The 13,025-nt window shown below is 36.3% G+C and overlaps 1 protein-coding gene across 4 annotated transcripts in view; it reads left to right on the forward strand.

Moving 5' to 3' along the window:
• The window catches only part of UTRN (utrophin), a 389,350-nt gene that overhangs the window by 2,140 nt on the left and 374,185 nt on the right, over positions 1–13,025 (forward strand). For all 4 annotated transcript variants that reach the window (XM_081943506.1, XM_081943504.1, XM_081943503.1 and 1 more), the window contains exon 2: positions 946–1,116. In XM_081943506.1, coding sequence (XP_081799632.1) covers positions 1,038–1,116 — 79 coding nt within the window. In that variant the 5' untranslated portion in view covers positions 946–1,037. The remainder of the gene's footprint in view (positions 1–945; positions 1,117–13,025) is intronic.

Here is a 13,025-nt window from a genome sequence, read left to right on the forward strand (position 1 = left end):
TAATAACTTGAGATTCATGAGCTTGGCTCTGTTGCTAATTTTGAGGGAGGGGGGACGATTTAAAATACTTTCTGGAAGAAAGTCACAGCGACACATTTGAATGAGCACCTGGAGCATCCATTACATGCTGTGTGCTTGTAGAAGAGTGTGCGTGTACAAGTTGCTTGCAGAACTGGAAAGGGCTGAAAGGTAAATTGGATGGAGGCCAAATTCTGTGCTATGTGCAAAATCTGATTTGGATAGTTCTGCTTGGTAACAGAAATGATCATGAGCCAAATAAAATTCTAAATAAAATGTCCCTATCTTAAACATTATTTCCATATCTTATTATTTGATCTGTGTCTTGTTTCCCATTGTAGTTGTATACTTATATTAGTAGAGATCTCCTGATTCATGTTGTTATTCCTAGTATGACTTAAGTTACCCTCATAAATTCTTCACTCTATTCCCAGACTTTCTGAACTTTACAAGGGGTAGTTGTATAAACATGTATAGAAATGATTCTGAGCCCTTGAAGAAGGGTGCAGAAGAGTATTAATTGTGCATTGTGCTTTTGCTAATGTATTTAACTCCTATTTTATAGAATTTAAATGAACAAATGTGGGGTTGATAACTAGTGTTTAGATAACTAATATTCCCCAATGTAACCTTGCAAAAGTCATCCAAACTCCTCCGACAGGCTTTGAGATAGAGAGTAAAGTGCTTTCTTGGTACTTTTTGTTAGTAACAAATCAGTCCTGCCACTCTAGACATTTTCTGTTTATAGTGCTAGTGATAAGAAAAAGTGTGAGGTTGCAGGTTTGTCCATGTTTTTATGGAAATATCCACCGGACTCCATTCAGAGAAACACTCCATATGTTGCATTAGAATGCATATGGAATACAGTAATATGTGGGCTCCAAAATAAGTATATTTATGTTTTTTGCATGTGTGTTTATGTTTCAGATATTAATTTCCTAACAGTCAAGAGAGTGAGTTCAGCATGCAGAGATTTTAAATAATTCTATATCGTCATTTTGAACTGGGAGAAAAAAAAGATGGCCCAAGTTTTGGATATTGATAAAGGATCTGAGGGAGGTAACAATGAATTTAGCAACATCATTAAATCCAGATCTGGTAAGTTTCACTTGCAAGTAATTCTCTCTCCCCCCCCCTCCCAACATTCCACTGTAAAAACAAAGGAAATGCTATTTATTTGACTGGAATTGAAGGGCCAGTATGCAAGTTATGTACACGTGCTTGCTGATGTCCCTTTAAACAGGAAAAACTTGTTTAAGAAGGGTGTGATTTGGAACAGAGGAGCAGAAGTGCAGGGCAGAGCCATTTAACTCTTTTTTTGTCCTCTGTCTTTTTGCCATTATCCCCAATTCTGCTGCTCTTTTTCACTCTCTTCCAAACAAACTTGCAGTAAAAGTATGTGTATTATACAGTGTTTTTGAGATAAATTTCAGTGCTTCAACTGACTTTTCCAACCTGTGATTTTAACAACAACAAAAGGGACCATGTAATGCTGTGTAATGTGCAGTTTCTCCTTCTCGTTCCCTTCTGATTCATCTGCTTGTCAAAACTTTTGTTAGGGACTTGAATCCCTGCTTCAGTTTGACAAACCTCTTGAGGCAATTGTAATGTAATAATAATAATTACAGGCCTCTGTTTTTCTGCGGTGCAAGTCAAGTCTGTTTATTTAATCTCCTCCCCACTCCATATTCCAATTGCACTGGGTTTTATAAAGTGCCATATGTCCAGTGCACCTTTATAGAATTATCGAGCAGCTTTTGCTGTTGGAGGCTTGGAAAATGTACTATGTGCACTATTTAATATGTTTAAATATACTAATGAGAGTAAAGGCTGCATAAATCTGCAGGGGCAATTTCATGGCTCTCAACATATTGCCTTATTTGAAAACCAGAATAGTAGCAATGAGTGGGGAGGAAGGTTTGTGCACATTTTGGATGTGGGGATTTTTCACTTCTCAAAGTTTCTCAAACTATATTAACAAGGCAGAATTGCTTAAATTGAAAACGTGTAAGTGTAGGCTGATCCTTGCATGGATCTTGCACCTTGCAAGGATCAGCCTAAGATAACTGATGTGCATTAATGTAGAAAATGTGGTAAAATGGTTTTTGATTCTTAAAAAGTAATTCTATTGGGTATGTTTTCTGTGAATGTCCTCTCCTTATAACCTGATGATTTAAAGTCTAAGCGTTATTTTTCATATCTTTGTAATGGTATAGTTGGGTTAAAATACCGTAAGACATTAGTACAAAGTACTCCTATTGATTGAAATAGTTTTCCTACCAAGAAGATGTGTGTAAAGTTCTCTTGCTTCAATGGATTTAACCAGAAAGGAAGTGTTGAATTCTGTTTACAAACATCAAAATAAGTTTGTCTATCTTATTTATTTATAAAATTTATATTCTGCATCTTGACATCAGGTGACTCTATTAACTTTTGTGGATTGTCCTGTCCTCAGTTTATTTATTAGTTTATGTACCTGAGACATGAGCCAAACCTTCCGGAGAATTTCTTAGGAAGTGTGGTAGCTCATCAGTTTAGGATGCTGGGCTGACAATTACCAGGCTCATGTTTGAGACCCAGTTGCTGCTGCAGGACGGGATGAGCTCCTGTCACATGCTCTAGCTCCTGCCAACCCAGCAGTTTGAAAATAGGCGACCACGTGTAGATACATGAGTAACACTTTGATGGCCAAGTTCATGCAGATGAGAAAGAAACTTCCATTGCCACCATTCCCCCAGGCAATGGTGATGTCAATCTTTTCAATCCGGAAGCACTTCAGTGCTCCTGACTGTAGTTGGTAGATAGGCACACACAGGCTTAACGGTAACAGCAGCTATTTATTAAGTACAACAAGTGAGAACAATCCAGCGAAGGTTGAGTCTGACAGCAGCCCTTTTATAGGGAGCCTTGGTGGAAACCACTGTAGTTAGAGCAAGTATCTAACAGTAGTAGTAGAAGAATTTATTGATGGAAAAGTCTCCATCCTTTATAGTATACTAGGTAACAAATTAAAAACCTGTTGTATATTTGACCTTTATTTCAAGATGTGCCAAAAAGTGTATGTGTTGAGAGAGGGCTAAAAATAAGAAAGAAGTATGGGAATTCCTACATAGAAATAAAATGTGTTCAGTATTTAACATTGTTAAGTAGAAGTTATTCAATGTCTAATTTTTACTGTAATAATTCTCTTTGGTAAATTACATGTAAGGAAACTGGCTGATTTAATAGAAATATATTTTTTTCTAAGTTGTATATTTGTGCTAACTTTTCTGAAGACTCAGATGCACAAATTTCAGCTCTCAGTTTTCTGAGTGGGCATGCTAACTAGGGAATTCATGATCTGCACTCTGCAAAGTATCTACACTAGGTGACCTCAACAATCCTTTTTGGCCTGGCATTTTCATATATATATTGACTACAGTACTCATAATTCCAGTGGGAATTTCAATGAAGTATATCTGGAGAAGGCAAATTAGTGGATTATGTTCAAGAATTGCAGAGTAATTGTATCTGTTCACTTGAATAATTGATAACTGCAAAACTTCCTGTTGTCATAGTAATGATCCCTGGAACTAATTGGAGCCTCCAGCAAATATTTAACTAGGGGTAGCTCAGCAGAGAATATTTCTTAAACCAGGCTAGGTTACGGATCCAGCTAGGCCAGTATTGTCTGTTCTGCTTTCAACAGCTCTCCAGATTGTTGGTTCTCCTTTTAACTGATCTCTGACCTTTTAAATTAGATACATAGTGAATCAAAACAGGCAATTTTGGGGGGAGCAAACCGGTAGCTCTGTCATAAAACTATTGTTGCTCACCAAAAGAAATATTGGCTTGAAATCAAATATGCATAGCAAGAAAAAGTCCTTTCTCTTCTGCAGAGCAGTCTTATCAAACACAGATGGTCCCTTGACTTTTATAAATGGCTTTTGAGGAATGCAGGGGCTGAAGTGGGAGAAGGAGCCAAGAAAACTGCAGAGTGAAAATGATTTTCTTCTTTGCTTTGAAGCCAAATCATGATATTTACAATTAGTATTTTTCAAGCAAAACCTAAATGGTTACAATCTCTTTTGAAATCTCTGTATTAGTGACATCAGCAACAATCAAATGTACTTCTGGTATGTGTTTTGCTATAATTCTGATGTATTATGGTACAGCTACATAACTGGGCTACAAAAATCCAGGTAGCTACAGGATGACATCACCGAATAAGAGTTTTCTGTTCCTCTTGTCTGCCGTTTTGTTATTGTTGGTTGTAGGAGCTATAGTGTGCCAATAGATAATTGAAGTTCTTGTCAGACAAAGCTAAGTTGCTACTCTGAAACTAATTGTCAGTCAATAATATTTTATGTTACTAATTTTGGATATTTTTTAAAGCAAGAAAGACCAGAGCCAGAGTGGTGTGGAGCAGGTATGGGTTCTGGCTGACGCTACTGCTGATTCATTCAGGGATGTGCAGTGCGCATGTGTGTGCTTTGCGCACTGCACACTCATGTGCAGTGCAACAAAAATTGCTCTACATGTGCTCAGAAGGCATAAACAAGGGCCAGATGCAACACATGCAGACCACACTCACACCAGCTCCGCGAATGGGAAAACCATCGGGAAACATCACGTGACACGGCGAGTTTGACACCTGTGATTTAGACTTATTAAATGGGAGGAACCATTAGGAAAAAAACAATCTAATGTGTGGGAAAAGTGAAGTTGATCTTCAGATAATTTACAGATGTTGCATGGGTATTCTCAGGATATTTTTTTCAGGGGGAAAAACTACAGCACAGTATATGACTGCGATTTCCTCATTCTATTTCTTGCCCTGATTAATCGTTTTAGTAGCATCAAACTTTTGCGTAAATTTGATTATTTTGTATGATTGCTCAGGAAAAGAGTCATGTGTTCTAATGTAAGAACATTAGAAATGCCCTTATACAAAGTTACATCCTGCTGTTTAGGGGAATTTTCCCCAACTGTACTTTAAACCCAAGAATTAACTCTGGGTCCTTAATTCTGCAAAGTGGAAACTATTTCACTGAATGATCACCCTTTTGGCCATCGTTGAAATATATAGAACATTCTTAAGAGTACAGCAGAATCTGATTCATTTCTTCTGCAGTGGGACAAAGGAATATAATTGGCCAATCATCAAATTTGGTTAATCAAGACATTAGAGTTCTCTTTTGAATAAAGTCTTCCTAGGATGAAAACCATCAGGCTCTGAAATAGTTTTGAAAATTAGCTTTTCTTCTTCTAGCTATTATTATTGATACTTAATATTAAGAAAAGGCAGATCAAGGAACTGCTAGCTGTCTTAATTGGCTTCTAATCAAAAAGAACATTGCTTTCTCTCGTTTTGCTTAGCTTGCATTCCATTGACTGTGATGTCTTTATAATAATTTTTTACGTGAAAAAAACCATTAATTCTGAAGCAGTAGCATACCATAGCAGACTGTATCTTTGGCCTCCCCCTACATGTGTGAAATTCCCCAGAATGCTCAAGCTAACAAGGCATTGTTGAGAATTCTTGAGGTGGAAATACACACATAATGAAGTATGCTATGGTGAGCGAAGGCTGCCATTTTGTCTCAACACCAGAAGTGGCTCTATCCAAGGTCAGAGAAAAAAAAAGTATGATCCTTCCTTAAGCTACTACATTCATGTCAGAACCCCCTTCAATAATAAACAGCACAAACTTTTACAATTCTTGCATCGCAGACTTGCGTCATGCTCATAAACTGATGGTATGCCTTTCCTTTTTTAAACAGTTTATTTTTTATGTTTTGGTTAAATACACCAGTTAATTTCATATTTCCTAGAATTAAGCCCTGAATAGTAACAGAAAAGTATTCTGTGCTAATAATAATTTATGATTCATTCATTCATTCTTTTTACCTGTTCCTCCTTCCTCAGTCCACTCTTAGTTGTGCATTATATTAACACTCCTTTTTACTTTAAGGAAAATGCTGATAGGATGGATTGCGCTTTTTATATATAATGCTGTTCATATATTTGACTCTTCTGAACAAGGCATACTTTTGGCAATGGCATGCAGTGTTAGCTGTGTCAAATGGCAATCGATTGCATATTGCTTGGATTCTTTGTAATAGAATTTCAGTAAAGCTTGCAGACAGAATTTCTCAGTCAGTTGTGTAGAATATAATCAAACCTCTCTATTTCAGACTATCATTTTGCCTATATGCTGTTTGTATGTTGTACTGGTCAGATGAAATGACCTTGGGAGATGGGGAAGAGATGCTGCCTAGGGGATGATTCTTTTTCTTTAACACATGCACAGGATGCCCATATTGGACTGGATTCTCACATGGTGCAAACCTATTGTATAATTTGTTTAGACTCATCATGTGTGAAACCTGATAATTGTGATTTGCTTAATAAGCCACAGTTAAATAAACCACCGAATAAATTGATAGGCAAACCTATGTATACCCCTATATTTATACTTTTCAAATTTTAATGTTCGGGCTTCTGAACCTATTTCAAACATATACTGTACATTGGGATTAAGATAGGAAACATTTCCTTCATCTCATCCTGAGTAATTGAATGTTGGCATGAAATGCCGCAAAGTGTTGGACTACTGTAAGCATATGCCCTCATTTTAAACAACCGCTCCCAAGTGATATTGGCGCACATGGGTTTAAGTTAAATAAATTGGGTCCTCGGGGTAATGCTGTGAGGGCACAAATATATTTGTTGACATTTCCTGATGACTCTCTACCACTCCTGACTTTTTCAAAACATTATTTTAATTAAAAAGAGTAGGAAATCTGCCTGCTGCAAAGCAAAACGATAGCTTCCAGCATGATTTTTATATGCAAAAAAGCCAAAGGGCGACAAGCTTTCTCAAAGATGAAAAAAGATGATGATGTTCTGGTAGTTCAGTGCTTAGTTTAGAAGCCCTACTTAAGAGAGAGCATCAAGAGAGCATGTCATGCAACCTTGAGTATTTTTTCAGTTGAAAAATACTGTTTGCTGTAAATACGATTCACATACCATTCAAAGTTATGGTTTGTTTGGCAAGTCACAGTTTTCTAGATTCAGATAACACCCTAGGCAAACAAATCCCATTAAGGATTAGGGTGATATGTGAATCAGGTCCACAAGTCTCTTTCTATGACCATTCCCTGTTATAGCTTTGCTTTGAAACGTCTAATGCTCGCTTCCTTCTGACAGAAGTCAACCGTAAACATTTGCCTTTGGGATGCAACTTTATTTTGTCATTGGTGTTTTTATATTGAAGTGTGTTGTCTGCCTATGTATAATTCTTCTCTCAAAATGGATAATTGGTTAGTACTATTTTCTTTTGTGAATTTTTCCCTCCCTCTCCCCCAGTTTGATTATGTAGACTTGAAAGATTGCCTGCTATAGTGTTATTTACTGTGTGCCTCCCTGGAGTCAGTAACTCTTTCTTGCTGAGTTGTAGAATGGACAGAAAGCATTATTGAAAGAAAGAATGACCTTTTCTTCCATGTTATTGTTTTCTCAGACTTGGTGAGTGCAATGTTAGGTATTACTTTGATGATTACATTCAAAACAAGTCTCCTTTGTCCACGAGCAGGAAAAGTGAGTCAAATGAGATTCTAACTTCCCAATATTGCTAGCTTGATCATCGTTGCACATAACTATTCTCCCCTCTTTTTGTATGTGTCTGTGGTCTAGGATGAGTCTTTTGTGAGACTTGGAAGCAAACAAACTTTAAGGATTCAAGCATAAACATAAACACAGTTTTATTTTTTATTTTAAATTTGGTCATTGATTTAATTTTCTTTTACAATATCAGGTAGCTGCATTAAGATAATTCCAAGATGCATACAAATCATAAAGATACTCTTGGTTTCCTTTATTGAAATGTGTTGTTAATGAGGAGACAGATTGCTTGGTACCATTGCAGGAAAAAAAAAGACAAGAAAAATAAGTAAAAACCATTGAGATAAAGTAATAGCTTGATACATCATACATATAATGCGGCAAGAAACAAGTAAGTACACATACTATCAATGAACTTTAGCTTTTTGGAACATTATGTCAACAAGTACTTGACCAAATAAATAACATGTGATATGTGGAATATGAGGGAAAGGGCAATGGATGCACAGACTTCATTTTAGAAATGGTTTATTCCTTGGAATATACTATGGCTCCTTATAACCTGTGGACTTCAACTCCCAGAATTCCTGAGCCAGCCATTCTTGAAGTTGAAGTCCACAGGTCATAAAGGGGCCATAGATGCCCACACCTGGGATTAGGTGTTTTTTGTAACAGAAAAATGGGTCCTGTGGTATTTAAATCTGCATGGTGTGAACACTGCTTCTACTTCATATATAATAATTAGAAATAGGAGGGGTTTTTTTGTATAGAGAGAAACAAGGGTGCATATTTCAGATAAAGATTTTGCACTGACGATAACAAGCTTGGATATCGTTTTTTGGTGCGAGATGGGACTGTGCATTCATCCGGTTTATCTCTTTTATCATGTTCTTTGCATGTTTGGGAAAGTACTTGCTTTAGAATCTACATTCCTGCTTATGTATGAACGCCAGTACCTTTGGTTTAAACCCTGTCTTCTAATTGGGATACAAAACCAGAATTGTTTCATATTGGGTACACTGAAACACTGTTAGTTACATTGTAGCTTTTTAAAAGGCTTTCGTTTATTAAGCTAAGACTACTTTATTTATTGGATAAGAATCTTTGAACCAGACGGTGTCTATCATACTGTAGTATTCTACATATTTTATTTTTTGTGGTGTTTGTGATAGGAAAATATGCTATCCATGGATAGAAGATTGCATAAATGAACAAATTTTAAAAAAATGTTCAGGAATGGAAATTTTATTATACTTTCCTCTCCTTTGCAGTTCAGTCATTCCAGTTTCAGTCATGTTTGCATTCAGGCCTTTGAAATGGCATTATTCTTACTCAGCAGTTATTCTTCAAAGCTATCCAATTAAGTACTTATAAATAAGCCACTCTATGAATTCGTAAGAGCTATGCTCGTTTTTGTATCAATTCATTTTTAATACTTCCATCTTCTATATGGAAAAGAAGATTCTGAAGTATAAATTGCTCATGAAGGGCCTGATACCATTGCAATAAAGAATGGAGGACCAGAAGGTAATAAAGCTTGTTCCTCAGTCAAAAGCCTTATGGTTGAATGGTTTGTCTGCCTCAGAATGTGGTATTTTACTTCATAGTAAACTACCTTTGACTTTTTAAAACTTCCTGAATGGTCTTTTGAGGTAGCTCCATTGACAACATATTGTGCTATTCTTACTTTGTTAGCCGCAGGTGAATAATGGATATTTGATATAGCACTCTGTGCTTCTGTTCAGATTTTATGAAGCACAGAATTAAAGAACATTTGGATGTCTCTTGTTTTTAGCACAGATCTATTCCAGTATTTATTTTTCCAGGTTTTTCCCTGGCCTAATTCATATGTATCACCCTGGCTTCCTTAGTCATTATTTTGGAGGACGGAAACCACATTTATCTGGAGGGTACCCACACTGGGAAAGTTGGAGCGGAGCATTCTTCTCTCGCCTCTTATGCAGACATTCTCTGCATGATTAGATAGATTTGGCCCAGTTAAAGTCAACAGGCAATAAATAAAAAGGCAAGAAAAAGCATGATTATTTGACACCTCTGTAACCACAGTGTCCCATATTGTCCAAACTTTGAGTTTACCAGGACAAGTACAGAATGAAAAGAAGGAAAGGGGAGGAGCTTGGGGCTCAATGCTTTCTGCCTTTCCATTTATAGGCTTAGCAGATCAAAATTGAATTTCTGAACTGGCCTAGTAATTCTGTTCTAGTTAGCAATTACTTCTTGGCACTCAGTTCCTTTCTGTAACGAAGTGGAGAGGAAGTTTAGAAAACATGAATGCCATGTCCATGCTGGTGCTTTCTAGATGAGTTGAGCTACAATTTGCTCCACAATTTGCAGACAGTATGCAGACAAGCATTTGGAAGAATTGTTGAAAAAGCTCTCCATTTCCATTTTAGCTCATTAAATTTTCTTCCAGTGCCTGTCATATAATATTCTATCTTGCATCATTACACTATTGATCCATCTAAATTAATTCTGTCAACACAATCTGATCTACCAGGTTTCCGGCAGGCATCTTTTCCATTCCTACTTGGAGGAGACCGGAATTAAATATGGGATTTTGTGTATGTGAGTCAGAAGCTCTACCTTTGACTTTCACGTCTCGCATATGTAGTGTATGTGTTCTTAGAAAGCTGTACAGTACAGTAATTTCCAGATTCTGAAATAGAAATATTAGAATTGTAACCAGCAGGCTCCATTATAGTCATAACTCAAGGATTACCCGTAATTCAATTACCTGTAATTCAATTACCCGTAATTGAATGCAGTATTCCAAGTGGCCACAAGTGGAACTGGGTATGTTTAGCTTAAGAGAAAGAAGGACTAGGGGAGACATGATAGCAGTGTTCCAATATCTCAGGGGTTGACACAAAGAAGAGGGAGTCAAACTATTTTCTAAAGCACCTGAGGGTAGGACCAGAAGCAATAGGTGGAAACTAATCAAGGAGAGAAGCAACTTAGAACTGAGGAGAAATTTCCTGACAGTTAGAACAATTAATCAGTGGAACAGCTTGCCTCCAGAAGTTGTGAATGCCCCAACACTGGAAGTCTTTAAGAAGATGTTGGATAGCTATTTGTCTGGAACGGTATAGGGTTTCCTGCCTAGGTATGGGGTTGGATTAGAAGACCTCCAAGGTCCCTTCCAACTCTGCTATTGTATTGTATTGTATTGAATTGTTAACCCATATATTAAGGGTTAAAGACTAGGATGACAGTTCACTCAATAGATTATACTTTATGTGTAAGTGCTGTGTTTGTTCTTTGACTTATGCTCTGAGTAAAATAATAGTTTTCATCCAGAGTCACATTTTTCTACAGCATAGAACATCTCCATTTCAACCTTCCCATTTGATATTCCCCATTGTTACCCACTCATAAAAGCAACTTACATGTCATTTTTTTAGGTGTAATGCCCAAATTAATTTTGCTATGAAATGCCTCCCCGTTCTGAACCAGTTTCTAAAATGTTTCCCCGTTCTGAACCAGTTTCCAAAATGGTGCCTGCAACAATTTGTTTATGTGTATTTATTTTGTGTGTGTGTGTGTGTGTGTGTTGTATTTGTGCTGATAAATAAATAAAGGGAGACTAGTATAGCTCTATTTCAAGCTATTTAGCTCTCATCAGCTAGCCATACCCTTATTGGGATTATATATATATATATAAAATATAATATATATAATTAGATATTATATATATATTCAATAAATAAAGCTATAAGACAAACTAAAAAACTTTGGGGAAAAATAGAACTAAATAGAAATGAACTTTGGAGAAAAATAGAACTAAAACAAAAATGAATGGAATTTAAAAAAAACTTTAAAAAAAACTTGGGAACAACAGAATATAACTTGAGATATTTTTTTATAAATACATAAAGTGTGTGTGCACCCACGTGCAATTCATTAATTATATGCTCACTTCCCAAGAGTGGTTCTGGCCAGCTAGAAGTACATTAAAAATAATAATTAATAAAGCTAAAAATATAAATCAAACATACATTCCAGCTGGCAGCCAGATTGTTCATTCCCAAGACATGAACAACTAATATTCAAGTTCACAAGCTCGGGGCAAAAATATTGTATTGCTTTAATTGTCTTTGATATTTGTGTCTTCGATTGAATTCCTTAGGCATCAGTATCACCTTTTAAAACATTGCTGGTTACTTTTTGAGTCATTGGATAATTTCATAATTCTCCTGCAGAAAAAAATGAACTTCACCAACTTCCTGGATTTCATTATAAATAATAAGTGTTATAATTATATTTCCACAGTAAAGTGTTCAATAGTGTAACAAGATAGATGGACTTTTCTTTAATTCTAACTTAATAATAGGTGAGCCCTGTAATTACAATGTACATTTCCCCATAATCTAATAGGCTTTTGTTGAAAATGTATTCTAAGCTTTAAGAACTAAGAGCTTTGTTTTAAAGTATCACCTGCAATGTAGAAATAACTCAATTGTCTATAAACACTAATTATTGTAAAACGTAAATATATCCAACATAAATTTAAATAAAAGCATAATGAAAGTAGATAAGAGTTGGGCTAAAGATGATTATTATTAGATATTGGCACTGTTTGGTTATTTGTAATAGACCAATAATAGACCAGTTTTGTTGTGAATAACAACAAAAAGATTAGAGGTTCTGCATATGTCTGTGTGATTCATGGACCAATGATATAGCTGTAGTTTTATTGCTGGTCAGATCTGAAATGGGACTTTATATTCTTCAAATATCTATCTCTCTATGTTAAAGTCTCTAAAAGTGCTTTTGATTGACACAACAACTGTAACTTATGGCTTACCTACTAATGAATCGAGGACAGTGGTTCTCATCCTGTGGGTCGGGACCCCTTTGGGGGTCGAATGACCCTTTCACAGGGGTCGCCTAAGACCATTGGAAAACACATATTTTCGAAAAAAATATGGAAAACATGAAATAATTTTATGGTTGGGGGTCACCACAACATGAGGAACTGTATTAAAGGGTCGTGGCATTAGGAAGGTTGAGACCCACTGATCTAGGAGCTGAAAAATCAACAAGTTGTGGCTTGTTGGAAGGAGCCTTTAAACAACTGAATTCAGCCCCCTGCTCCATGCAGGAATCCAAATGTAAATATCAACAACAACTTGTTCCCCAGCCTTTAAGTGAATATAACCAATGAAGCCCCCTCCCCCCATTGTCTGAGTAGTTGGTTCCACTGTCAAACATGCCTTACTAATTCAGGCATTCAATAACTTCTGTACAAAATAGCTTCCTTTTTGAAAGTTGGGATCATTATTTCTTGCCTTGCACTCTGAAATGATGGAGAGCAGGTCTTTATCGTGTGTGTGTGTGTGTGTGTGTGTGTGTGTGTGTCATTCCTTACAGGTGCTGTCTTA

This window comes from Natrix helvetica (genome assembly GCF_964273705.1).
Source record: "Natrix helvetica genome assembly, chromosome: 2".
NCBI lineage: Eukaryota > Metazoa > Chordata > Lepidosauria > Squamata > Natricidae > Natrix > Natrix helvetica.